This window comes from Accipiter gentilis, chromosome 5, assembly GCF_929443795.1.
Source record: "Accipiter gentilis chromosome 5, bAccGen1.1, whole genome shotgun sequence".
NCBI lineage: Eukaryota > Metazoa > Chordata > Aves > Accipitriformes > Accipitridae > Astur > Astur gentilis.
In genome coordinates this window covers 45,406,123-45,431,478 of record NC_064884.1, presented here as the reverse complement: position 1 = coordinate 45,431,478, position 25,356 = coordinate 45,406,123, and the positions used below count along the sequence as shown (strand labels likewise).

General features: G+C 51.3%; 3 protein-coding genes, 1 long non-coding RNA gene and 15 other non-coding genes across 33 annotated transcripts in view; 18 read left to right on the top strand and 1 right to left on the bottom strand.

Annotated features, from left to right (window-relative positions):
• Positions 1–248: 248 nt before the first annotated feature.
• Positions 249–320, top strand: TRNAC-GCA (transfer RNA cysteine (anticodon GCA)). Its single transcript has one exon. It is a non-coding gene; the product is annotated as a tRNA-Cys (tRNA).
• A 337-nt stretch (positions 321–657) lies between these two features.
• On the top strand, positions 658–2,713 carry RPL23 (ribosomal protein L23). The gene is made up of 5 exons (XM_049799388.1): positions 658–765; positions 1,078–1,161; positions 1,457–1,585; positions 2,243–2,356; positions 2,583–2,713. The coding sequence occupies exons 1-5, from the start codon at positions 753–755 to the stop codon at positions 2,663–2,665; spliced, it is 423 nt and encodes a 140-aa protein (XP_049655345.1). The 5' UTR covers positions 658–752; the 3' UTR covers positions 2,666–2,713.
• LOC126039075 (small nucleolar RNA SNORA21) lies at positions 1,769–1,901 on the top strand. Its single transcript, XR_007506192.1, has one exon. It is a non-coding gene; the product is annotated as a small nucleolar RNA SNORA21 (small nucleolar RNA).
• A 58-nt stretch (positions 2,714–2,771) lies between the features above and the next one.
• Positions 2,772–9,093, bottom strand: LOC126038140 (uncharacterized). The gene is made up of 3 exons (XR_007505926.1): positions 9,006–9,093; positions 4,099–4,289; positions 2,772–3,471 (listed from the first exon to the last, which is right to left on the bottom strand). It is a non-coding gene; the product is annotated as an uncharacterized LOC126038140 (long non-coding RNA).
• TRNAC-GCA (transfer RNA cysteine (anticodon GCA)) lies at positions 4,897–4,968 on the top strand. Its single transcript has one exon. It is a non-coding gene; the product is annotated as a tRNA-Cys (tRNA).
• On the top strand, positions 5,250–5,321 carry TRNAC-GCA (transfer RNA cysteine (anticodon GCA)). Its single transcript has one exon. It is a non-coding gene; the product is annotated as a tRNA-Cys (tRNA).
• TRNAC-GCA (transfer RNA cysteine (anticodon GCA)) lies at positions 5,697–5,768 on the top strand. Its single transcript has one exon. It is a non-coding gene; the product is annotated as a tRNA-Cys (tRNA).
• TRNAC-GCA (transfer RNA cysteine (anticodon GCA)) lies at positions 6,150–6,221 on the top strand. The gene has a single exon. It is a non-coding gene; the product is annotated as a tRNA-Cys (tRNA).
• On the top strand, positions 6,647–6,718 carry TRNAC-GCA (transfer RNA cysteine (anticodon GCA)). The gene has a single exon. It is a non-coding gene; the product is annotated as a tRNA-Cys (tRNA).
• TRNAC-GCA (transfer RNA cysteine (anticodon GCA)) lies at positions 7,098–7,169 on the top strand. The gene has a single exon. It is a non-coding gene; the product is annotated as a tRNA-Cys (tRNA).
• Positions 7,581–7,652, top strand: TRNAC-GCA (transfer RNA cysteine (anticodon GCA)). The gene has a single exon. It is a non-coding gene; the product is annotated as a tRNA-Cys (tRNA).
• Positions 9,094–9,108: 15 nt separating the features above from the next.
• CWC25 (CWC25 spliceosome associated protein homolog) lies at positions 9,109–21,822 on the top strand. 2 transcript variants are annotated; one of them, XM_049799386.1, is made up of 10 exons: positions 9,109–9,226; positions 15,961–16,133; positions 16,354–16,590; positions 17,298–17,367; positions 17,901–18,028; positions 18,272–18,341; positions 18,833–19,023; positions 19,594–19,680; positions 20,276–20,437; positions 21,701–21,822. In XM_049799386.1, exons 1-10 carry the CDS (start codon positions 9,209–9,211, stop codon positions 21,813–21,815), a joined length of 1,251 nt encoding a protein of 416 aa, XP_049655343.1. In that variant the 5' UTR covers positions 9,109–9,208; the 3' UTR covers positions 21,816–21,822. The 2 variants fall into 2 exon arrangements, with proteins under 2 accessions (XP_049655343.1, XP_049655342.1); XM_049799385.1 differs by lacking the exon at positions 9,109–9,226 and adding an exon at positions 15,483–15,572.
• Positions 11,692–11,763, top strand: TRNAC-GCA (transfer RNA cysteine (anticodon GCA)). The gene has a single exon. It is a non-coding gene; the product is annotated as a tRNA-Cys (tRNA).
• On the top strand, positions 12,045–12,116 carry TRNAC-GCA (transfer RNA cysteine (anticodon GCA)). The gene has a single exon. It is a non-coding gene; the product is annotated as a tRNA-Cys (tRNA).
• Positions 12,496–12,567, top strand: TRNAC-GCA (transfer RNA cysteine (anticodon GCA)). Its single transcript has one exon. It is a non-coding gene; the product is annotated as a tRNA-Cys (tRNA).
• Positions 12,993–13,064, top strand: TRNAC-GCA (transfer RNA cysteine (anticodon GCA)). Its single transcript has one exon. It is a non-coding gene; the product is annotated as a tRNA-Cys (tRNA).
• Positions 13,444–13,515, top strand: TRNAC-GCA (transfer RNA cysteine (anticodon GCA)). Its single transcript has one exon. It is a non-coding gene; the product is annotated as a tRNA-Cys (tRNA).
• On the top strand, positions 13,927–13,998 carry TRNAC-GCA (transfer RNA cysteine (anticodon GCA)). The gene has a single exon. It is a non-coding gene; the product is annotated as a tRNA-Cys (tRNA).
• Positions 21,796–25,356, top strand: part of PIP4K2B (phosphatidylinositol-5-phosphate 4-kinase type 2 beta) — a 26,683-nt gene continuing 23,122 nt past the window's right edge. For 13 of the 14 annotated variants that reach the window (XR_007505925.1, XR_007505921.1, XR_007505918.1 and 10 more), the window contains exon 1: positions 23,433–23,645. Coding sequence is in view for 3 of the 14 variants with exons in the window: in XM_049799384.1 (XP_049655341.1) it covers positions 23,469–23,645 (177 nt within the window). In the remaining 11 variants the exon portion in view is untranslated. Of the gene's footprint in view, positions 21,871–22,391; positions 22,492–23,432; positions 23,646–25,356 lie in introns of those variants that run through there. The other variant, XM_049799383.1, reaches the window with a different exon arrangement.

Genomic DNA, 25,356 nt, shown 5'->3' with positions numbered 1-25,356 from the left:
GCCTGGGCTTTACCGGTTTCCATCGGGAGGGGGCTACAACCGTCTACCGAATCCTCCTGCTCGGCGGCTCCGGGGCGAATGTCCCCGCGGTTCCCCGTAGTGCGAGCGGCACCGAGGTTGGGGGATTTCGTATCCGCTCGTCCCTTCCCCGGGCACACTTAGCAAGAACAGCCCCCGGGGAGGGGGGAGGGGAATCCCCGCCGCGGCGGAGCGGGGAATGCGGCGGGGAGGAAAACGAGGTACCGGGCGGGGGTATAGCTCAGTGGTAGAGCATTTGACTGCAGATCAAGAGGTCCCCGGTTCAAATCCGGGTGCCCCCTTATATTAAATTTTTTTTTTTTTTTTTTTATTTCTTCGTCTATTCTTCTCCCCTCCCTCGACACCAAAAAAATCGAGAAAGAAAGATTTTTTTTCGACCCAAATTATTTCCCAGCGGAAACCGGTCCGAAAGCCTTCCCCGTTGCCTGTGCCCGAGCCGGTCCGTGGTATACGTGGGGATCGGGGAGCGCAGCCCTGCGGGGACCACCGGACCGCCGCCGCCGCTCCCGTCCCCTCCCGGTGCCGCCGGTACCGGGAGGTTCCGCTCCCCGCCGCCTCTAGGGGGCGCCACCAGCGCTCGCTGCCTTCCCCCCCGCCACGTGACGCAGGCTGCCTTCCCCACGTGACGTCCAACAGGAAGGGCGGAGCAGCTCTATATCCCGGCGTGCCCCAAGCTCCTCCTTCCTTTTTTTTTTTTTTTTTGTAGCTTCAAAATGTCGAAGCGAGGTGAGCCTGGTGTTGAATCGAGGCGAGAGGGGGGGATGGCTCTATCCGGCTCCATCCGCCGTCCCGGGGCGGGGAGGGATGCCCGGATCGCCACTGGGATGGGGTCTGGCGGAGCTGGGACCCGGGGAGCGGCCTCCAGTCTCGGCCGGGAGCGGGGGGGGGGGGTGGCAGTCGGTGTCGTTAGCCCCCTCCCTGGGGGAAAGCGCAGGCTGGGCCGGCTCCCCTCCCCCCACCCCCCCGCTGCCTGGAGGCTGTTTGTGCTCCGTTACCCGGGGGTGGAAAGGGGGGATTAATCCTTGTCTCGATCCGCAGGACGCGGCGGTTCCTCCGGTGCCAAGTTCCGGATCTCTCTCGGTCTCCCGGTGGGAGCCGTGATCAACTGTGCGGACAATACAGGTGAGAATGACCGACCGCCCCTGGGGGGCTTGAGCCGGGGGAGTCCGGTGGGAAGGAGAGCACGGAGGGTAACTTATTGTTGAACAAGTTTGTAAAACAAAAATCTCAGTTTTCCTTCTGAAAAAGCTCTTGTGGGGTCTGTGCTTGTGGCTCGGTGAGATGTCGTGGAAGGACACGGCTATCGTATCGCTTTTTGGTGAAGGGGCAGCCCATGTGCCGTTTGCTTCAGTTGGTGGTTTGACAAGGGAAGCATCTTCCCGGACAGCTGGGTTAATGCCAGCACTTCTCTCCGTAGGTGCCAAGAACCTGTACATCATCTCCGTCAAGGGGATCAAGGGACGTCTCAACAGGCTGCCAGCGGCTGGCGTGGGCGATATGGTGATGGCCACCGTCAAGAAAGGCAAGCCGGAGCTGAGGAAGAAGGGTGAGTTCAGAGAGGAGCAGCGTGTCCCGCTGCGGCAATGGGTGGATCCTGTCGAGAGCCTGCCTGCATTCTAGTGTCCCTTCTTCGAGAGACAGAGAGGCAGGTGGCTTGTTGGAGGGGAGCACCATTCGCCCCTCAAACTGACCTGGAAGGTGGGCACTGGATCTCTGGAGTGCCACTTCCACCCTTCCAAAAAGCACTTGTTGAGTCTGTGTGCAGTGACTCGGTGAGTTGTCGTGGAAGGGCAGAGCAAAGGCATCGCTTTTGGGTGAAGTGGCAGCTTGTGCTGTTCATTTCAATCAGGGGTGTGACACTCTGCCTTGGAAAAGGTGGTTTTCTATTGCTCAGGAGGAGTTCTTGCTGAGTATTGTATGTGAATTGATGATATGTTCAGAAATAAAGGTGGGAAAGTGGAAAACCACTGAATTGTCCCAAGCGTAGATGCAGCTCTAAGTGTTACACAGTTTTAAGCATAGCATTGTCTATAAACTGTAGCTTCTCTTACAAATACGAGATGAAAAAAACCCAACCAAACAAAACCCAAACCCATGCATTGAGTTAGATGCTGCAGCACAACAGTTTCTCTGTGGTGTCTGTTGCTGGACTGTGTGCTTAAAAGGATGTTCACAATACTGAGCTGCTTGTTTCTCCTTGCAGTCCACCCAGCAGTGGTCATTCGGCAGCGGAAATCGTACAGGAGAAAAGATGGGGTGTTCCTCTATTTTGAAGACAATGCAGGAGTGATAGTAAATAACAAAGGTGAAATGAAAGGTACGGGCAAGAATCCTGTTGCACTGGGCAAAGGGGGAATGCGGAAAGGGGTGGTAGGTCGGCACTGCCAGTTAGAGGGCTGCGCTCTCCTGGGAAAAAGGACCCAGATTCCCCTCAGGCTCAGGGGAGTGCAACTGGGCTGAGCTAGTGTTTTTGTAAAATGCCCTGAACCATCTCTGCACATACTTGGGCCTCTAATGCGCTGTCATTTTTTTCTGTTTTCCAGGCTCTGCAATCACAGGCCCTGTGGCTAAGGAGTGTGCGGATCTGTGGCCCAGGATAGCCTCCAATGCGGGAAGCATTGCATAAATGTGTTCATCTTTGCAGAGATAAAATAAAAGTCCTTGTATGAAATAAGTAGTGTCTTTCTTGCCAAAGCACCCTTGGCTGAGCAGGACAACGTTATAATGAGGAAGTTAGTTCTGGGAAGCCTTTTTACACAACTCCTTGTGTGGATGTATACTTCAGCAGGAAAATGGGATTTGGCGTTTTAATATCCAATGATAAGTCTCTTCTTCAGGCAGGTTCCTATACTAGTGGAAAATTTATGGCAGGGGGTTGCACTGGAATGGCTTAAATTTTAGCCATACTGACTGAATTGATTCAATTTATGTATGCATGGGTAGAGCCTGGGACGTGTCTATGAAAGCCCTTGTCCAAGAAGCCTTTCTATAAGGGCTCTCAAAATTGTAGGTCTGGAATTTCCTTCTAGAATGGGCAATTTAACTGCTTGGAGATAATGGTCTGATTCTCGGCGGGGGGGGGGGGGGGGGGGGGGGGGAGATACTGCCTGAAACTGATCTGTACCATGAGCTGCAGAGTTCATTGTGGACAGCAGGCTCTGAAGAGTGTTTCTTAGACCTTGCTGAAGACTCACAAGGGCACATCAAGCCCACTGCTGCTGGCTGAGGTAGTGGCTGAAGCAGATGCGTCTAAACCCTCCATCAGTGGTGAAACAGGCCTTGAGGTCATTGATTGCTAATTGCAAGTAGAAGGGGTGATCTAAACTTTCAAGATCAGCTGAGAGGCTTCAAGATCAGAGTTAGAAGGTATGTCTATGCAAAAACTCCTTGTGCTAGGTGAAGTTCCTTGTGCTTTTCCTGGTGTTCCTCTAGCTGAAGCAGAGAAAGGAATTACTTAGATACAAACTGCATGTCAGCTTGTTTTCTGGCCCTCCTGAGCAAGGGCCACTGGAGGGCTAGGGAGGCTGCCTCATACCTGGGCTCGCAAGTGAAAATAGGGATGACTTTGTCCTGGATATTGTGGCCCTGGTGCCCTGTAACACCCTGTTTAACCCCAGCAAGCATGCTGCTGTGGTCGATGGGGCAGATGACAGGGTGTGGGGTACTGCTCCCAGGACTGGCTGCAGCTCCTACCTCAGGTAGCCCCTGGTGTGGTTGAGCTTGCCTCATCTACCCTGGTACAAACCTGATCCCAGAACACACTTCACTTTTACCCTAAAGGGATTTCAGTGCAGAGAGGTTATAGTGGAGGAAGGAGGGTGGTGAAGGGAGCAAAGCCTCAGAGATTTTATAGCACAAATGTAGCTAATAGTGGACAAGAGCACCAGGGTCTTGCAGTGGTTTGTAAAGTATTGTTGTTTTGAAACAGCTGTTTGGCCTAACCAACACAAATCTGCAAAATATTGTGGCCTAAAAATTGTTCCTCAGATGTTCCCACTGGATAATCAGGAGCTGTGCACTGGCAGCAGCTGGGGAGGGGAAAGTTGGAGAAGGACTTACATGGACTGAGGGCAGCTCTCTTTTCTACAGGCCATTCCCCAGAGCAGATGTGCTGGAACCACCGGAAAGGTACGGCGGGCGCTCTGGCTGTCACTGCAGCACTCCAAACCTATGGCTGACGTCTATGTCTGTCTTTTTGAGTGGAGACCATCTTTGCAGTTCACTGGTGATGAAGGAGCGGTTCCTCAGACCTGGGGAGAGATGCAGAGACCTGCTGATGAGTAAGGAACCACCACTAAAATAAAGGTGTTCTCCCTTGATCTATTGTAACAGCTTGTGCTGGATTTTTGATTTGTGAAGACTTTTTCCAAGGCAGGGCATGGCACAAGAGTTGGATGAAATGCTCTGGGTGTTTCTTTTTGGGTATCCCCTGCTTCTGGGCAGCCAGTTGGGGAAGACAGAGAGGCTGTGGGCAGGGTGGGAGATGTTGTGGCAGGTGATTCCTCTGCAAGGCTGGTGTGCTCTGGAATGGCAGGGCACACCCTGAGACCAAAGTGCAGCCCAGGGCCTTCAGCAGTGTTTTGAAGCCAGTGTTTCAAAGCGTTCTCTTTTTTTCCTTCTCTGTGATGGGATGTTTTGGAGAAAAATAAGTGGGAATTCCTGAGCTTGGGCAGCAGGAGCCTGACTGTGAGTGTGGTGAGAGACCTGGGGTGGGGTTGAAGGTGAGCCGAGGGGTAATGTGAGGTCTGTTGTGTGTGAGAGGTGTCGCTGCAGGTGCAGTGAGCACAGGCAGTGGAATGCAGCAGAGCTGCCTCGTCGCTGCCCAGAAGGAGCCGTACCTGGCAGTGCTGCACAGGTGGGGGTATAGCTCAGGGGCAGAGCATTTGACTGCAGATCAAGAGGTCCCCGGTTCAAATCCGGGTGCCCCCTCCCTTTTCCCTCTTTTTGATCCAGAAAAGGTTGCTTTGGAGCTCTTTATTTCCATGCTTTTCCCATAAACTGTCGGCAGGCTGCATCCTCTGTTTGACGGGGTGCTGGCCGGAGGTAAAGCAGCAGATTGCCACAAGAGAGGAGGACTGTCAGTGGGGTGTTTGTGAGGAAAGAGATGAGTACTTCATGAGAAGCTGCCTTCTTTCGTGGGATGAATTTGCAGGGCTTTGCTGCGATAGTAATGAAGAGGGAGATTTGTGCTGGGCAGGTGTGCAGCAGCAGGGGGTATAGCTCAGTGGTAGAGCATTTGACTGCAGATCAAGAGGTCCCTGGTTCAACTCCAGGTGCCCCCTCTTCTTCCACCTCCCTTTTGCCAGCATTTCTCACAGAAAGAAGATGGAGAGCTCTTCTGGGATCTTGTGAACTTGTTCTGTATGAGTGCAGGTTGGTTTCTGAGCTCCATTATACATGGTACTGAGGCCCTGACTGTTGCAGGAAACTGCAAGGGTTGTGGACTATGTGAGTAAGGACTTGCTGTCTGTGTGCACTTGTCTCTGTTGTTGATTCTCTGTAGTAATGATATTTATCATAATTAAACTCCCTGTACACCATTTGGCAGGCACAGTAAGGTGCAAAGAGGGCTGCCAAGTACAGGAATCTAGCTAGTAGACATAAAAACTTGTCTGTGTGAATGTTTTTGAAATGTCCTTGTGAAGGGGTTGTGCCAAGGGGGTATAGCTCAGTGGTAGAGCATTTGACTGCAGATCAAGAGGTCCCCGGTTCAACTCCGGGTGCCCCCTCCCTTTTCCTCTCCTTCCACCTCCCTTTTGCCAAGATTTCTCACAGAAAGAAAATGGAGAGCTCTTCTGGGATCTCGTGAGCTTGTGCTGTACGAGTGCAGGTTGGTTTCTGAGCTCCGTTATGCACGGTACGGAGGCCCTGACTTGGTAAAGTGCAAGGGTTGTGCACTGTGTAAGAACTCGCTGTCTGCGTGGACATGCTTCTGTGGTTGCTTCTCTGTAGTAAAGGTATTTCTCATGATTTAAGTCCTTGTACAGCCTTTGGCAGGCAGAGTAAGGTGCAAAGGGGGCTGCCAAGTAAAGGAGTCTAGCCAGTGGACATAAAAACTTGTCTTTCTCTGTGAATGTTTTTGAAATGTCCTTGTGAAGGTGCTGCGCCAAGGGGGTATAGCTCAGTGGTAGAGCATTTGACTGCAGATCAAGAGGTCCCCGGTTCAACTCCGGGTGCCCCCTCTGGGTTGTGCTTTTTCCAGGAAAAAAATGAGGAGCATTCCTCAGTTTTAGATCCGCTGTGCTTGTGCTGCAGACAGAATGCAGGTCTCTAAACCTCGATGCACAAGATACTGAGCACTGACTAAACACTTCCTGTTAAAATCAATATCTGTCTCGGTGACGAAGCAAAGACACAATGTTCATTGCTTGGCCCTACTACTAGTTGATCAGTGAGGAAACTGCAGGGTATCTAGTTTGTGTGTGTAATTAGTCCCCGTCTGTGTGTGTTTGCCTCCAGGTTGTCGGCAGTGCCTTTCTGTGCACAGTTCTGCTTGTACATTAGCACACAAAAGAGGGTGCTGTCATATAGCACAATCTAACCAGTGCCGGTAAAACCTGAGCTAAGTATTACATTTTATATTGCTTCTCATATGAGCATTAATCCAGGGGGTATAGCTCAGTGGTAGAGCATTTGACTGCAGATCAAGAGGTCCCTGGTTCAACTCCAGGTGCCCCCTCTTTTCCTCTTCTTCCACCTCCCTTTTGCCAAGATTTCTCACAGAAAGAAAATGGAGAGCTCTTCTGGGATCTTGTGAGCTTGTGCTGTACGAGTGCAGGTTGGTTTCTGAGCTCCGTTATGCACGGTACAGAGGCCCTGACTTGGTAAAGTGCAAGGGTTGTGCACTGTGTAAGAACTCGCTGTCTGCGTGGACTCCCTTCTGTTGTTGCTTCTCTGTAGTAAAGGTATTTCTCATGATTTAAGTCCCTGTACAGCCTTTGGCAGGCAGAGTAAGGTGCAAAGGGGGCTGCCAAGTAAAGGAGTCTAGCCAGTGGACATAAAAACTTGTCTTTCTCTGTGAATGTTTTTGAAATGTCCTTGTGAAGGTGCTGCGCCAAGGGGGTATAGCTCAGTGGTAGAGCATTTGACTGCAGATCAAGAGGTCCCCGGTTCAACTCCGGGTGCCCCCTCAGAACCTGTTTTTCTCTTGGGGTGTTGGGCTGTTTGCTCACTGGAAGGCCAACTGATAAGTTCAGCTCGGCTTCCTCTCCTAATAAGCCTTTTTTCACCTTACAGTCAAAGACTCTTCAGGCAGTTGCTGTGTCAAGTTACAGTCTACTGAAAGAGAACAGAGTGCAACTGGGATAGGAAACAGAGACAGCTGGAGAGGAACTGGGCCAAGGTCACCTGGTAAATGAAGTACAGAGGTAGTGTCTGTCTGCTGTGCCTGAGCACAGTGACTGAATGCGTTTGGTGCTGTCGCGTTTGAGTCTTGTGATTTCTGCAGCAGGCTTTGATTCCTATGGAAGAGAGAGGTCAGAGATTGGGGAAGAACATAGTTCAAATGTTGTTTTGTTGGTGAGCTGACAGGTGTGCAGGCTGGGGGTATAGCTCAGTGGTAGAGCATTTGACTGCAGATCAAGAGGTCCCTGGTTCAACTCCAGGTGCCCCCTCTTTTCCTCTCCTTCCACCTCCCTTTTGCTAGGATTTCTCACAGAAAGAAGATGGAGAGCTCTTCTGGGGTCTTGTAAGCTCGTGTTGTGCATTGAACGTTGGTTTCTGAGCTTCAGCGTTGGAGGTACTGTGGCCCTGAGCGTTAGGAAACTGCAGGGGTTGTGCACTGTGCAGAGTAAGAAGTCACTGTCTGTGTGTAATTGCCTCTGTTGTTGTACACAGAGTTACTGCAGAGAATCAGCCTTTGGCAGGCACAGTATGAGGCACAGGGGGCTGTCAAGTAAAGGAATCTAACGAGTGGATGTAAAAACTTGTCTCTGTGAATGTTTTAAAAATGTCCTTGTGAAGGGGCTGTGCCGAGGGGGTATAGCTCAGTGGTAGAGCGTTTGTCTGCAGATGAAGGGGTCCCTGGGTCAGGTGGCTCCTCTTTAGCTGCATTTTTCACCCTTTCTTCTTCCAGAATCTCCTCATAGACAGACTATGGAGAGCCTTTCTTACCCTCCCAGGCCTTACCTTCTGACATTTTCCCCTCCCTTCTCCTGAATACTGCAGGTAGTCTGAGCAGAGGTGCTACTGGCCTAGTTTTTCCTGTTTGAGTAATTGCCATTACTTTGAACAGTAATCAACTGTGTAGAATACTGCCTTTGTAGAAGTGGGGATCTGTGCCGTAATGCCTTCTGAAGAGAGCTGGGGCTGTCATGTGTAAATCGGTGTGTGGTTGCGTAGCCGAGGTATCTGGCTGCCGCCCGCCGCGGGGCTCGAACCCTCAACCTCCGGAGCCGCAGTCGGGCGCTCTACCCCTGAGCCGCGCCCCCGGCGCGGGGCTGTCGGGCGGGCGTTTGGCGGGAGGAGATGGCTCAGGGGCAGCGCGCCGGGCTGGGGACCGGCAGGTCACCGGTTCAACCCCCGCAACCCACCGCTCTCTTTAGCAACGCCACTGGACACCGCAGGGGACACCTTTCGCTCGGGGACACCCCAAGTGGCCCTTCGGCTGGCGCCGGCTGATGGCGGAGGGGAAACCACCCGCAGGGACCGGCACGTCACCGGTTCAACCCCCGCAACCCACCGCCCTCTTTAGCAACGCCACTCGGCACCGCAGGGGACACCTTTCGCTCGGGGACACCTCAAGTGGCGCTTCGGCTGCCGCCGGCTGATGGCCGAGAGGAAACCACCCGCAGGCCGGCTCCGTACGGCGCCGGCGGCGCTTGGGTTACCGCACCCGCAGGGACAGCAGCGGAGCCCCGCGAACTCCACGCCGTCCGACGGCTCCTTTACCCGGCGAGCTCACGCTAGTGCTTTTGGGCTTTACTCCTGTTGGGGTTTAGTTCTGGGTAGGTGGTTTTTTTCCCTACCGAACGGGAAGCGCCCCGGGGCCGGCCGTACCCTGCTCCGCTGCGCCGGCTTGGCCCGCCATCTTGTCGGCGTCCCCTCAGCGCGGCGGCGGAAGTGACGCTTATGACGCGCGCCGCGCGGAGCAGGCGCCGTCGTCGACGCGTGGTGATGACGCCGGTAGAGGCCCGGTAGCCGCGGGGGAAGCGTTCGGCCGGCCGCCGCCATGGGGGGAGGCGACCTGGTGAGGAGCGGCCCGGTCCCGGTCCCGGTCTGGGGGGAGCCGAGCGGGGCGGAGGGAGGCCGAGGGTCTCCCCCGGGGCTGCGGGTACCGGCCTGGGCTCGGGCTCGCTGGCAGGCGGGCCAGGGGCCCGGGAGGCGCGGGCTCGCCGGGGCCTGCGGCCGTTCGCCGCCCGTGGCAGTGGGTCTCGGTGGCAGCGGGTCTCGGTGGGGGTGGGAGCGAGCGTGTCGCGTTCTTGGGGGCTGGACCCGGGGGTCGGAAGGCTGCGGGCAGCGCGGCTCTGAGCGGGCCCTTCCCCGTGGCCACCGGCGAGGGAAGGTGGCCGGTTGTTAACGGTCCCGGTCCGGTGTGTGCCCCTCCCGCCTTCTCCTGCAGAACCTGAAGAAGAGCTGGCACCCGCAGACCCTGCGCAATGTGGAGAAGGTGTGGAAAGCCGAGCAGAAGCATGAAGCCGAGCGGAAAAAGATCGAGGAGCTGCAGCGGGAGCGAGACGCTGAGGGTGCGGGCACCATCCGGTGAGGGTATGCGGGGGCTGCCGGTGCTACCGAGGTAGGTCGTTGTCTTCGCAGCATTGTTGCTTTGTTGTGTCAGAGTAGGTTGTGCGTAGGGAAGCTTTCTTTAAACTTGCTTGAGGCTTTGTTTGTAACTGTAATGCCTCTGCTATTAAGGGACTGTAAACTGTCATTAGCTGGTTGGTCGCATAGTACCGTTTATGCAGTGATGTTTCGGAGAGGCTTGTAATTTAGTTCTGTTTCTTTAAGTTAAATATTGGCTGTGATTTTCTGTAGGTGTGACTTCACGTTAAAAAAATAAAATTCTCCTGCCAGGGGTTAAGAGTAGAACGTCTCTGATGTTAAAATGCATCCATTTGTATGAAAATGTGTGTTGGATGTTTCTCACCTTGCTAGGCTAGTGCCTGAAACTGTAAATTTAGAAGTCTGTGATGGAAAATAAAATGCCGTTGTTTGCAACAGGACAAGAGAAGATGGGCTGGATGTACTAGGGATTGTAACATGTAGTTCTCCTGCAAGATTTAATGATTCCTGTTTCCACATCTTCTTTCCCTTCTCTTCTGCTGCTGCTGCAGATGCTCATAGGGAAGCAAGATCTGCACTGCTGGGCACTCAAGTGATAAAGAACCAGCTTTCAGGCTTATTTCTCTGTACAGCCCCGTTGCAAATTGCTTTAGAATTCAACGTTTTGTAATGGGTCACAAAAATCTGCCTCTCCTCAAAAATAAGCCCTATTCCTCCAGCTCCTGCATGACTTCTAGCCCTGTTAGTGAAGGCTGTTTCAGTCCTCGATTTTTGTTCTTCCTTTCTTCTTGCAGCACTGTGGTCGGACGTGCAGGGAGGCTGGAGAATGGATGCATTCTGTAGCTGTGAGGTGGAACACAGGTACCTGAACAGGGGCTTGGGAGGTGCGGGTACTTGTACTTCTTGCAGCTTAAGTGGGGTTGTCTGGAGTCAAAAGCTTTGCTTGAGAAGTAGTCATATAAAAATGAATCTGGATGTTTTTCAGCAGATGTTTAGCCTAACCAACACAAATCTGCAAAATATTGTGGCCTAAAAATTGTTCCTCAGATGTTCCCACTGGATAATCAGGAGCTGTGCACTGGCAGCAGCTGGGGAGGGGAAACTTGGAGAAGGACTCACATGGACTGAGGGCAGCTCTCTTTTCTACAGACCGTTCCCCGGAGCAGACAAGCAATCGTGGCTTCTTCTGAGCAGAGCTGGAACCCCCGGAAAGGTACAGCGGGTGCTCTGGATGTCACCGCAGCACTCCAAACCTATGGCTGAAGTCAATGTCTTTCTGAGCGGTGACCATCTTTCCAGTCCACTAAAGGAGCAGTTCCTCAGACCTGGGGAGAGATGCAGAGACCTGCTGATGAGTAAGGAACCACCACTAAAATAAAGGTGTTCTCCCTTGATCTATTGTAACAGCTTGTGCTGGATTTTTGATTTGTGAAGACTTTTTCCAAGGCAGGGCATGGCACAAGAGCTGGATGAAATGCTCTGGGTGTTTCTTTTTGGGTATCCCCTGCTTCTGGGCAGCCAGTTGGGGAAGACAGAGAGGCTGTGGGCAGGGTGGGAGATGTTGTGGCAGGTGATTCCTCTGCAAGGCTGGTGTGCTCTGGAATGGCAGGGCACACCCTGAGACCAAAGTGCAGCCCAGGGCCTTCAGCAGTGTTTTGAAGCCAGTGTTTCAAAGCGTTCTCTTTTTTTCCTTCTCTGTGATGGGATGTTTTGGAGAAAAATAAGTGGGAATTCCTGAGCTTGGGCAGCAGGAGCCTGACTGTGAATGTGGTGAGAGACCTGGGGTGGGGTTGAAGGTGAGCCGAGGGGTAATGTGAGGTCTGTTGTGTGTGAGAGGTGTCGCTGCAGGTGCAGTGAGCACAGGCAGTGGAATGCAGCAGAGCTGCCTCGTCGCTGCCCAGAAGGAGCCGTACCTGGCAGTGCTGCACAGGTGGGGGTATAGCTCAGGGGCAGAGCATTTGACTGCAGATCAAGAGGTCCCCGGTTCAAATCCGGGTGCCCCCTCCCTTTTCCCTCTTTTTGATCCAGAAAAGGTTGCTTTGGAGCTCTTTATTTCCATGCTTTTCCCATAAACTGTCGGCAGGCTGCATCCTCTGTTTGACGGGGTGCTGGCCGGAGGTAAAGCAGCAGATTGCCACAAGAGAGGAGGACTGTCAGTGGGGTGTTTGTGAGGAAAGAGATGAGTACTTCATGAGAAGCTGCCTTCTTTCGTGGGATGAATTTGCAGAGCTTTGCTGCGATAGTAATGAAGAGGCAGATTTGTGCTGGGCAGGTGTGCAGCAGCAGGGGGTATAGCTCAGTGGTAGAGCATTTGACTGCAGATCAAGAGGTCCCTGGTTCAACTCCAGGTGCCCCCTCTTTTCCTCTCCTTCCACCTCCCTTTTGCCAAGATTTCTCACAGAAAGAAAATGGAGAGCTCTTCTGGGATCTCGTGAGCTTGTGCTGTACGAGTGCAGGTTGGTTTCTGAGCTCCGTTATGCACGGTGCGGAGGCCCTGACTTGGTAAAGTGCAAGGGTTGTGCACTGTGTAAGAACTCGCTGTCTGCGTGGACATGCTTCTGTGGTTGCTTCTCTGTAGTAAAGGTATTTCTCATGATTTAAGTCCTTGTACAGCCTTTGGCAGGCAGAGTAAGGTGCAAAGGGGGCTGCCAAGTAAAGGAGTCTAGCCAGTGGACATAAAAACTTGTCTTTCTCTGTGAATGTTTTTGAAATGTCCTTGTGAAGGTGCTGCGCCAAGGGGGTATAGCTCAGTGGTAGAGCATTTGACTGCAGATCAAGAGGTCCCCGGTTCAACTCCGGGTGCCCCCTCTGGGTTGTGCTTTTTCCAGGAAAAAAATGAGGAGCATTCCTCAGTTTTAGATCCGCTGTGCTTGTGCTGCAGACAGAATGCAGGTCTCTAAACCTCGATGCACAAGATACTGAGCACTGACTAAACACTTCCTGTTAAAATCAATATCTGTCTCGGTGACGAAGCAAAGACACAATGTTCATTGCTTGGCCCTACTACTAGTTGATCAGTGAGGAAACTGCAGGGTATCTAGTTTGTGTGTGTAATTAGTCCCCGTCTGTGTGTGTTTGCCTCCAGGTTGTCGGCAGTGCCTTTCTGTGCACAGTTCTGCTTGTACATTAGCACACAAAAGAGGGTGCTGTCATATAGCACAATCTAACCAGTGCCGGTAAAACCTGAGCTAAGTATTACATTTTATATTGCTTCTCATATGAGCATTAATCCAGGGGGTATAGCTCAGTGGTAGAGCATTTGACTGCAGATCAAGAGGTCCCTGGTTCAACTCCAGGTGCCCCCTCTTTTCCTCTTCTTCCACCTCCCTTTTGCCAAGATTTCTCACAGAAAGAAAATGGAGAGCTCTTCTGGGATCTTGTGAGCTTGTGCTGTACGAGTGCAGGTTGGTTTCTGAGCTCCGTTATGCACGGTACAGAGGCCCTGACTTGGTAAAGTGCAAGGGTTGTGCACTGTGTAAGAACTCGCTGTCTGCGTGGACTCCCTTCTGTTGTTGCTTCTCTGTAGTAAAGGTATTTCTCATGATTTAAGTCCCTGTACAGCCTTTGGCAGGCAGAGTAAGGTGCAAAGGGGGCTGCCAAGTAAAGGAGTCTAGCCAGTGGACATAAAAACTTGTCTTTCTCTGTGAATGTTTTTGAAATGTCCTTGTGAAGGTGCTGCGCCAAGGGGGTATAGCTCAGTGGTAGAGCATTTGACTGCAGATCAAGAGGTCCCCGGTTCAACTCCGGGTGCCCCCTCAGAACCTGTTTTTCTCTTGGGGTGTTGGGCTGTTTGCTCACTGGAAGGCCAACTGATAAGTTCAGCTCGGCTTCCTCTCCTAATAAGCCTTTTTTCACCTTACAGTCAAAGACTCTTCAGGCAGTTGCTGTGTCAAGTTACAGTCTACTGAAAGAGAACAGAGTGCAACTGGGATAGGAAACAGAGACAGCTGGAGAGGAACTGGGCCAAGGTCACCTGGTAAATGAAGTACAGAGGTAGTGTCTGTCTGCTGTGCCTGAGCACAGTGACTGAATGCGTTTGGTGCTGTCGCGTTTGAGTCTTGTGATTTCTGCAGCAGGCTTTGATTCCTATGGAAGAGAGAGGTCAGAGATTGGGGAAGAACATAGTTCAAATGTTGTTTTGTTGGTGAGCTGACAGGTGTGCAGGCTGGGGGTATAGCTCAGTGGTAGAGCATTTGACTGCAGATCAAGAGGTCCCTGGTTCAACTCCAGGTGCCCCCTCTTTTCCTCTCCTTCCACCTCCCTTTTGCTAGGATTTCTCACAGAAAGAAGATGGAGAGCTCTTCTGGGATCTTGTAAGCTCGTGTTGTGCATTGAACGTTGGTTTCTGAGCTTCAGCGTTGGAGGTACTGTGGCCCTGAGCGTTAGGAAACTGCAGGGGTTGTGCACTGTGCAGAGTAAGAAGTCACTGTCTGTGTGTAATTGCCTCTGTTGTTGTACACAGAGTTACTGCAGAGAATCAGCCTTTGGCAGGCACAGTATGAGGCACAGGGGGCTGTCAAGTAAAGGAATCTAACGAGTGGATGTAAAAACTTGTCTCTGTGAATGTTTTAAAAATGTCCTTGTGAAGGGGCTGTGCCGAGGGGGTATAGCTCAGTGGTAGAGCGTTTGTCTGCAGATGAAGGGGTCCCTGGGTCAGGTGGCTCCTCTTTAGCTGCATTTTTCACCCTTTCTTCTTCCAGAATCTCCTCATAGACAGACTATGGAGAGCCTTTCTTACCCTCCCAGGCCTTACCTTCTGACATTTTCCCCTCTCTTCTCCTGAATACTGCAGGTAGTCTGAGCAGAGGTGCTACTGGCCTAGTTTTTCCTGTTTGAGTAATTGCCATTACTTTGAACAGTAATCAACTGTGTAGAATACTGCCTTTGTAGAAGTGGGGATCTGTGCCGTAATGCCTTCTGAAGAGAGCTGGGGCTGTCATGTGTAAATCGGTGTGTGGTTGCGTAGCCGAGGTATCTGGCTGCCGCCCGCCGCGGGGCTCGAACCCTCAACCTCCGGAGCCGCAGTCGGGCGCTCTACCCCTGAGCCGCGCCCCCGGCGCGGGGCTGTCGGGCGGGCGTTTGGCGGGAGGAGATGGCTCAGGGGCAGCGCGCCGGGCTGGGGACCGGCAGGTCACCGGTTCAACCCCCGCAACCCACCGCTCTCTTTAGCAACGCCACTGGACACCGCAGGGGACACCTTTCGCTCGGGGACACCCCAAGTGGCCCTTCGGCTGGCGCCGGCTGATGGCGGAGGGGAAACCACCCGCAGGGACCGGCACGTCACCGGTTCAACCCCCGCAACCCACCGCCCTCTTTAGCAACGCCACTCGGCACCGCAGGGGACACCTTTCGCTCGGGGACACCTCAAGTGGCGCTTCGGCTGCCGCCGGCTGATGGCCGAGAGGAAACCACCCGCAGGCCGGCTCCGTACGGCGCCGGCGGCGCTTGGGTTACCGCACCCGCAGGGACAGCAGCGGAGCCCCGCGAACTCCACGCCGTCCGACGGCTCCTTTACCCGGCGAGCTCACGCTAGTGCTTTTGGGCTTTACTCCTGTTGGGGTTTAGTTCTGGGTAGGTGGTTTTTTTCCCTACCGAACGGGAAGCGCCCCGGGGCCGGCCGTACCCTGCTCCGCTGCGCCGGCTTGGCCCGCCATCTTGTCGGCGTCCCCTCAGCGCGGCGGCGGAAGTGACGCTTATGACGCGCGCCGCGCGGAGCAGGCGCCGTCGTCGACGCGTGGTGATGACGCCGGTAGAGGCCCGGTAGCCGCGGGGGAAGCGTTCGGCCGGCCGCCGCCATGGGGGGAGGCGACCTGGTGAGGAGCGGCCCGGTCCCGGTCCCGGTCTGGGGGGAGCCGAGCGGGGCGGAGGGAGGCCGAGGGTCTCCCCCGGGGCTGCGGGTACCGGCCTGGGCTCGGGCTCGCTGGCAGGCGGGCCAGGGGCCCGGGAGGCGCGGGCTCGCCGGGGCCTGCGGCCGTTCGCCGCCCGTGGCAGTGGGTCTCGGTGGCAGCGGGTCTCGGTGGCAGCGGGTCTCGGTGGGGGTGGGAGCGAGCGTGTCGCGTTCTTGGGGGCTGGACCCGGGGGTCGGAAGGCTGCGGGCAGCGCGGCTCTGAGCGGGCCCTTCCCCGTGGCCACCGGCGAGGGAAGGTGGCCGGTTGTTAACGGTCCCGGTCCGGTGTGTGCCCCTCCCGCCTTCTCCTGCAGAACCTGAAGAAGAGCTGGCACCCGCAGACCCTGCGCAATGTGGAGAAGGTGTGGAAAGCCGAGCAGAAGCATGAAGCCGAGCGGAAAAAGATCGAGGAGCTGCAGCGGGAGCTGCAGGAGGAGCGAGCACGTGAGGAGATGCAGCGATACGCAGAAGACATGGGCACTGTCAGGTGAGTTGGTGCTTGTGCCCCCCAGACTGGTGGTAACTAGCGCTGGCCATTTGTCTGGGGGCAAGCACTGTCTGATGAGTTGGTGCAGAGTGCCCCTGAGAGAGCCATGGGTTTAATGTCTCTGATGATAAAAAGTTTCCACTTACCTTCATAAGCCAGTGCCTTAAAATGTAACTTTAGAACCATCAGAAGGAAAATAAGATGTTCTTGTTTGCAATAGGAAAAGAGAAGAGAAGTTGGAGTGGATGTACCAGGGTCCCGGAGGCATGGTGAACAGAGAAGAATATCTTATGGGTCGCCCAGTGGACAAATATGTCTTTGAGAAGACAGAAGACAAGGATGCAGGCTGTTCCAATGAGACAGGACTTCTCCCAGGCTCCATTTTTGCCAAGACGGGTGCTAATTCTGTCCTAGACATGGCAAACAAAATCCGTGAGGATCCGCTTTTCATGATAAGGTACTAAATGTGGAGCTGAAAGCAGTAGATGAGGCAAAGCATCAATATTAGCAATTTGCCAAGAGCTGTTTTATTTATGTTGTCAAGACTGCTGTTGTGTCTGTTCCTCAAAACTACATCTGCCTGAGAGCTCTGGGCTGTAGGTGGCAGTTCTGGACACAGAGAGGTCGCTAGCCACTTATGTGACTGATAGGATTTTGCTTGTGTGGTCTAGACATGGCAACATAAGGTCAAATCATGTATTTGAGCCAGTTTGCTGCTTTTGGATAATTTTGCTGACTTGATTTCAAATTTGAGATTTTGTCATCTGAATCAGCTGATGATCATCTCATAGATCAGCTAGCTGTAAATTGGTCAATAGATATAAATGCAAAGATTGTTATTCCACATTGATTTGTCTCTACCAGTTTAGCTTACCCTTTTATGTGTGTGTGAATATATCTGGTCTGCTCTGAGAGTTCAGGCATTTATTAGCATTGTAGGAAGATTGATGGTAATGGAACAAATATTTGTTAACCCTACTAGTTGCACTCTTAAGTGGAGAAGAAAAAGGCAGACTTCTCTTTAGCTGGATCTGTTTTGCTGAATGTACAAAACTTGCCTGTTTTCGTGCTTTATATGCCTTTAGAGCTTGCATTTGATTGGTATCCTTCATGAGAATGTGATATTTTCAGTTCTTTGAAAATACTTTTTTTTTTCTGCTTTAGAAAGAGGGAGGAGGAAAAGAAGAGAGAAGTTTTGAATAATCCAGTTAAAATGAAGAGGATCAAAGAATTGGTAGGTGTATCTCAGTGGTCCTTTACAGACTCAAAGCAGAGAGTACACTTAACTAAGGCGAGGATCACAGGTCAAAATTAGTATTGTTTAGGATAAGGAGCCGAGTTCTGATTCCTGACTCTTTCACAGAAAAACAGAATAAATTCAGCTTTCTATAAACAAGGTTCTGTATCAGTCTCTCAGCAGGAATTAATTTCTCTTCCTTTCAAGTTCAGTGTTATTTTACTCTTCTTGCTCTTCTGGTGTGCTTGTGTGCAATTTTTTTTTTTATTTATTTTTTTTTTATCTAGTGATTAATTGTTGATTTAGTACTACAGAGTGATTGCAGACATAGAATTTGACATGCACTAATACCAAACTGACACTAGGGAAGACTTCATTAAGCTCTTTAGTTTTGAGAGAGAACCTTGTTAAATGGTTTAGGTTTTGTTCAGGGGCCTTTCCACAGAACTCTGTTACTTTGCCTTGTGATACTGACTCACCAAATGTAAAGACAATAATTATTACTAATGAAATGGTGTCTTGCTTTATAGCTACAAAACAGTTTAGACAAAAAAGAGAAAAAGAAGAAGAAAGAGAAGAAGAAGAAGCACAAGAAACATCGACATCGCAGTTCTAGCAGTGCAAGTGACAGCAGTGATGAGGAGCGAAGCAAAAATAAGTATGTTTTGAGGTTTTGTAGTAAAAATACCATGTTTCCTGGTTTATTGTTTGTTTTTCGTGTCTTTTTCTAATCCTGTCTGAGTTTTATCTTTCTAATTAATGCTCTTAATTTGCCTAAATGTTTCTATGTTACTTGATTGTCTTTGCATCATTAAATTATTTTTACGGCATTTTAATGTTAAAAATAAATTGTATTCTTGAATTTCATCTGTTCAAAAGTACTATTCTGTTTTCTCTTTAGGACTCAGAAGAGGATGAACAGTTCCTCCTGGAAACCTGCTCCTTCCAAAGTCCCAGGATATGGTTTACAAGTAAGTACGTGTGTTTCACACAGCTCTCTCAGTAGCAAGTGCCCTGAGTTAGAGAAGAGCAACAGTTTTGGCAGTTTGTTGCAAGACTGTTTCACAAGCTAGAAGAGGATTATGAAGGGAACATGATACAATAATGTTCATACTCCATTTGGAGCCATCTAAGCATTGAAACTAAAGTTGTTCAGATCCTGGTAGGACTTTTGTCTGCTCTGAATTCATATTAAGCTTTATTTAGTTTCTCTTAACTGTGTTACCCATCTGTTCAAATACTCTGCTTGACTATCTTGGCCGTTTAGTTTACTGAACATCATACAGAAATAATCTTTTTAGACACAGGTGTTAATAAGAACCTAGGAGGTGAGATAAGTGAACACAGACCACAGTGTACACTCCTTCCTGCACTTAGCCTTGTCCGAGGTCTCCTCTGTGGACTTACATTGTTGTTGTGCTCCTACAACGCGTCTCTCCTGAAAGACACTTTTGAATTCCAGGGTAGAGACTCTGACCAGAGCCATAGGTCTCGGAGCTCTCCAGCTGCCGGCCAGGAGAGGGCCCCCCACAGGCACCGGGATCACTCCAGGTCCAGGAGCCAGTCCCGCTCTCCTCAGAGACGCTCTAGCAAGAAGAATTCAGAACAATTTGGATGCAGGGAGTCAAGATCTCCTTCTAGACACAGTAAACAGTGAGTGTGGCTAATCTGGATAATGTAAACCTAGGGCTGCTGGTGGGGGAGTTCTCTAGAATCAAAATCCTTCTTATTCAGTGTCCTACCACTTTAGTGTTCTGGCCCCATTATTTCTTAGTTGTGGGTGTAAAGGCAGGAGCTGTGCAGCTGTGCAAGAGTGCAGAAGCATACAGGTTAGGCTGTGGAGGCAACATGCTATCTGCAATTGCACTCTTCACTTGGGACACCCTCTTTCTAGGTACGTCCTTTAGGTATTGTTTTATTTGGGCTACTGTTTCTCTTTAAAAGTTATTCATAATTGTTGATTTATCTTTACTAAATGCTGATAAAATCAGGTACTGGGTATTTATTGTTTGCTGATTAAATAATTAAAACTGAGTAAAAATAGGTAGAAATTTATAGTATATTAGGAGTCATTAGAATTTCTTTTCAAAGTGGACAGGTAACAGTCCTGCAGTTATGTGAGATGTCTTGGTTTCAGAATGTATACAAAAAATCTGGGGAAAATTTAGAGGTGTGATAATCTATGTTAATCTGTACTAAAATGAGGGTACTTCTGGGTTACAGACACAGCAGTCGGGATGAGAAAGGGAGAGCTAGAAGCCCTTCCCCTAAAAAGAGCTATCGACGGCAGCATACTCCAGGTTACACAAGGTAAGCAAGATCTTGCCCCTGTGCTTTTGGATGGAAGTTGCCCAGGTGACTGTGAAACAGCTGGGTGTAATCTGTGAACCAAATTTTATTCTGTTAACTAAAATAGATTGGATCGAATATCCAGAAAGTCAGACAGAGAGTCCTAGAGTGCTGGGTTTGATGCTGTTGAGCTTGATTGTTAGCTAACACCTTGGACAGCTTCCCAAACCAATTCACGTGGTTGCTGGTTCTCCATGCGTCTTGCATCACTGTGCAAGGCAGTAATGTGAAGTCGCTCTTTGTCCCACGGACTGTTAATTAGAAGCATTCTGTTTCACTGTCATCAGGAAAATATGACCTTGACAGCATCATCTTACCAGTCAATTAAAAACAAGAAGGCTGAAAAGAGGGAGAAAACAGACTCTTGCTAGGGGCGTGGTAAAGCAGAACATTTAGACATGTACTTACAAGCTTTGCTGATTGGCTGCCAAAGAAAAAAATGCGTTAAACACCCCTGATTTTGGGGGTTGTAAATCATCTTAAAGAATGGAAAGCAAGAGGGGGGTGGGCCCAGCATGCTATTGATTCACAGCAGTGGTGTTTTCTACACGAACAGAAGGATCTCTCCAGAGGAACTAGAGCGTAAACGCCAGGAAATGATGGAAAATGCCAAGTGGCGGGAAGAAGAGAGAGCAAACAACCTCAGGAAACACCGAAAGGAGGAGGAGCTGGAGCGAGAACTGGAGAAACTTGACTCCCGAGATGGAAAGTTCTTCAAGTGAGTGTCTTTTATTATCTGCTTTTTTATTCAAGGGAAATATAGGCCACAGCTTCTGAGAAGCGAGTGATGGCCTCAACGTTTTGAGATGTTTCAGACGATGGTACAAGATCCCTCTCTGCTGTGTTTTACAGTAGAACTAGTGAGATCTACTGTTTCCAAATTCTGTTCTTAACCCAAAAGATAATTATTTCTATGATGGCCTTGGTCAGACTCAGAAATCAGTAATCAGATATTTTTTGTGAAGCTGTAGATATGTCTAGTAGTGTTTTACATGCAGATATTAAAGTTCTCTGGTTTTAGGAGCTTGCAACAGTTTTAGGCCTGCAAGTCCACTGGAAGTCTGTGTGCAAGAGCTTGTGGGACTGAAACCTGTGCCTAACAAGAAATGAGACCATTTCTAAACACAGGTGGTAACTTACTGTCTCTTGTGCACATGGCAGGCAAAGGAAATTGGAGTGGCGCAAAGCCTTCCAGAAAGTGCAGTGGTATGTAAGAAAGATCCCATGGCAGTGTTATGTATTTTGGAGTTGCTGCAGCATAGTATTCTTCAGGCTCTATAAATTAATCAGAGGAGAATGTATACTTAATTCCTGAAGCTGCCTAGAGCTGGGATCACACAATGGTGGCTTAAACTCATGATAGATTTTCTCCACGAGGAAACTCTTGTGGAGAGAGAATTTTGTGTGTTTCCCTGTGCAGAAGCAACTGGTTGAGCTAACAAACTGTGTTTATTAGCATGTTGTTTGAAGAGGGAGATGGGCACGAGGAGATTATTCAGAAAGGCACAGCAGTGTGATCTGAAGTAGTAAAAGAAAGTGAGTGGTCACAAGGATCCCTTCTCTCTCCTGTAGCTATTGTAGTCATTACAGCATGAGCTCTGGCATTTGGGCTCCCAGAGGACTGCTGCCCTCAGTTCAGGAACACATTGCTTTTTCCTCCTTTGCTTCACAGAAAGCAACCAAGTCCCCTGTGACGGATGCATTTGTAATTAACAGTTAGTTATATTTGGAAGATGTATGAGACTTGAGAGCTACTGAAAATTTATTTCTGAGCACTGACCTTAAATAAGGCATTGAATCTGTTACAAGCCAAACTAAAAGGTGTTCAGTTCTTTCAGTGCAGACTTTAATAGGAAATAATTTGCTGTTTTCTCTGTTAGATTCATTCAGGTAGATGACTTGAGGGTGGTGAAACCTGTTAGAAATGGTGTAATGTTTGGAAAGAGATTCTAATATCTTTCTTTGGTTCAATTTTCTGCAGTCGCTTAAAACTAGAGAGTGCATCTACTTCCACCCTAGAAGATCGGGTGAAACGCAATATCCACTCCCTTCAGAGGACTCCTGCTGCCTTGGAAAAAAACTTTATGCAGAGATGAAACTTGTTCTTCCTCTGCTCCTGTGCAGAAGTTGAATGGACGCTTATTCTCAAAGGTGAGAGGCCTCCAGCACAGACTCGCTGCTCTCTACAGGAACAGTTACCATCTCCCAAAGAGGCACTGGATTTCTGTGCTGCAGCCCACAGCGTGTTCTGGACTTCTGGCATTGTGAACACATTTGTAATGAGTATGACCTTGCAAGCAAACCTTTGCTGGAGAACTCGTGAGCCTTTGTATTCTATTTTTAATGGATTGCCAGATCTCTTCCTTCTCTCTCCACCTTGACTGGCGTCATTTTTGTATATTGTTATTACCAAATTATGCCAGGTGGTAACTGCTTTCTACATTGGGCAGGTTGTCCGAGCTCTTTATATGGTGGAGCAAAAGACCTATTTTTGTTACTCCTTAAAAATCGGAGCTGAACAAATTCACATGTGAGTTAGTTTCATGGAATTTGATAAAGCTACATGAGTAACAGACAAAATCCTGTTCGATACTGTCAGCAGGTGTGGGTTTGGAGGGTGGTGTTAGACAAGTCAGCAAAATCTCTGTAGCCCGTTATTTGGTTGCTCACAGATTTGAATGGTGTCTCAGCCAAAGGAAGCTGCTCCGAAGGGAAAGGAAAAGTCAGCAGAGCATAGCTGATACAGCAAATATTTCTCTGGGATTTTGTAATGTAAGTAATGTGTATATGTACAGCAGTGTAGATTATTTTTTTTTTTTTTAACATTAAGAAACTTTACTGTCAGTTTAAAATGTTCTTTGTGGCTTTTTGGGGGGGGGGGGGGGGGGCAAGGGCAAACTTCCCTGTCAGAGGGAAGGTTTTGTGGGGGCCCGGGGGCCCGTAGCTGGCAGTAGCGGTCCCTTCGCGGGTTTATCCGGACTCGCCGCAGGACCCGGCCCCGCTGCCGCCGGGACCCGGGGGGGCTCCAGCCCCGGCCCCTCTCCTCGCCCTTTAAACGGCGGCCAGTGACGTGTCTAGCAGCCCATTCATAATTCCAGGCGCCTCGCTGCTTATTGGCTCGTTCAGAGCGGGGCGTGGCGGGGGCGGGAACGTCACGCCAACTGGGCGAGACCATCTCCGGGAAGAGGAGGAGGGAAGGACGCCTTCTTTCCCCTCTCCCTCTTCTTCTGTCCAACCTTTTCCGTCGTTCCCTCTCTCAGCCCAAACCGCGCAGCGGTTCTTTCCCGTTCCTGCCGCAGCTTGAGTCGGAGCGAGCCAGCGGCCGGCGCCGCGCTCCCACTCCTTAGCATCCGCGGCTCCCCCTCCTCGCTGAGGACATGGCACCTGCCGCTCCCCACCTCCTCAGACCTCCGCCATCTTGGCGCCTCCTCAGAGCGGGGCCGGAGCGAGCTCGGCCGGCCGTGGCGGCTCCTCCTCAGCGGTGGAGCGAACCACCGCGGGGGCGGGAGGGGGGGGGGCAGGGGGAGGCGGGGACGGAACCACTGCGGCAGCGGCGAGGGGGGGGAAGCTAACGGGCCGGCCCGGACCAACGGACAGGGGCTGACAGGGGAGGGCGGTACCATTGGGAAAGGGGGGGCGTGTGCCGGGCCGGGCGGAACCATGCGGAGGCGCTGGTAGGGGGGAGCCCGGGGGAGGGGGGGGGGGGGGTTCGGTCCGGCTCCCGGTGCCGCCGCCGGTCGGGGTCCGCCATGGCCTCGAACTGCGCGGGGGGTTCGTCGGCGGGGGGCGTCGGGGCGGCGTTGGGTTCGGCCCTCAGCGCCAGCAAAACCAAGACCAAGAAGAAACACTTCGTCTGCCAGAAGGTGAAGCTGTTCCGGGCCTCGGAGCCGCTGCTCAGCGTCCTCATGTGGGGGGCCAACCACACGGTGAGCGCGGCCCGCAGCGGGGCCCTTCCCGCCCCCTCAGCCGCGGCCATCCTCCCCCGGGTCCGGGCCCTCCCCAGCCCCTCGGGACGGGGCCCTCGTCCCCCTCAGTCGGGGTCTTTTCCCTCAGCGAACGCCCTCGCCCCCCTCCCCGGATCGGGCCCTTCCCCCTCTGTCCCTCAGACGGGGCCTTTTCCCGCCCCACTCTGACCGGGGATCCGGGCTCTGTCCCCCACACCCACTTTCCCCCTAAATCGTAGCTTTCCCTCCCCCTAGCATCCGATCCCTAATCCGGGTCTTTTCCCTGGATTCCCACTCTTAGGGCACCCCTGGGTCAGGCTCATTCTCCTGGCCTGGTGGATGCCCACCCTGTGAGGAGGGTCTCCGTGGGGTCTGCTCCTTCCCGCCTCTGTCCCTGGTGGTGCCTTTCTCCTGGGTTTGGGGCTCCTTCCCCACAGCATCCCCATCTCCGGACAGTTTGGGTCCCCCCCCTTTCAACACTGGGTCAGGGTTTCTTTCCCAGACATCGCCGTCCTCATGCTTGGGCTGGCGTTAGGCTTCTCTGCTGCTAGACAGGTCTCTTTGCCAGAGCGTGCCTGCCCCCTCGCACCCACCCGTCTGCCTGTGTCCTCTTCCCCGACACCTTTTCCAACACCTCTTCCCCAACACACTTTTGGGGTTTGGTTTTTTTTTTTCCCCCCGGGACTGGGGAGGGGGAGCGATGCTGTTGTGGTTTGTGTCCCTTTGTGTAGGGTGCTGTTGTCCTGGCATATCTCCTCTCTGGCACTGGAGGTCCTGAGGACACTCATTTGACACCCACAGCACTGTCCCCTGTCACAACCCCTGGCTTTCTTCCTCAGGGCAGTCCCTATGTCCCCGTTACGGTGAGGGGACTCGCATGTGCACAGTGACAATCCTGTTCCTCAGCTGGCTGTATGAGGACAATTACATGTGTCTCTCATCTCCATCCCAAAATACAAAAGAGTCTTTTGGCCCCATCTGTCCAACCTTGTCTCCCTCTGACTTTAGGCTTCAGCTACCAGAACTCAGGCCACGTATGTCTCCTGGACTCAGCCTCAGTTTCTCTGGGTAGTGGTTGGCACAGGTCTTAGGAGGGAGGGTTCCTTGGAAATGTCTGTGATTGCTCAGCTCTTTAATCTATCTCCTTTGGAGGTTCCTAAGACTATCTTTATGTTTTTCTCTGGAAAATTCTCCCTCGTCTGTGATGGCAGGCACAAATCTCGTGCTAGAAAGGAGGATTGATTTACCGCTGCGCTCTCTTGGATGTGGGTAGTGGATGCTGTTCTAGGAGAATATTCAGGTGGTCAAATAATTCAGAAACCTGATCCCTTCCTAAATTAATATGCTTTTAAGGCTCAGAGACACCTATTTCTCCAGTAGATTAGTGGATGTTTCCTAGAGAGTGAAAGGGATTTAGGCTTAGTTTTTGCAGAAACAAATAGCACACCAAAGAAAAAAATCAGAATTGTATTTCTAGCTTGCCTGACAATGGAGTGAAAGCTTCCAAATGTAGTTCAACACAGCGCTGTCTTTCTGAGTCAAAGGATGTTTCAAGTGCTTGCTGCTCAGAGCCTTGCCCAGGAAACAGGATAATGAATTTAATCAGGCTTTGATCACTGGTGCTATTAGGAGCCCTGAAGAAATGGAAATTGGTGGGATTCTTCTGAGTTTCATTTGTGGCCTCTTAGGGACA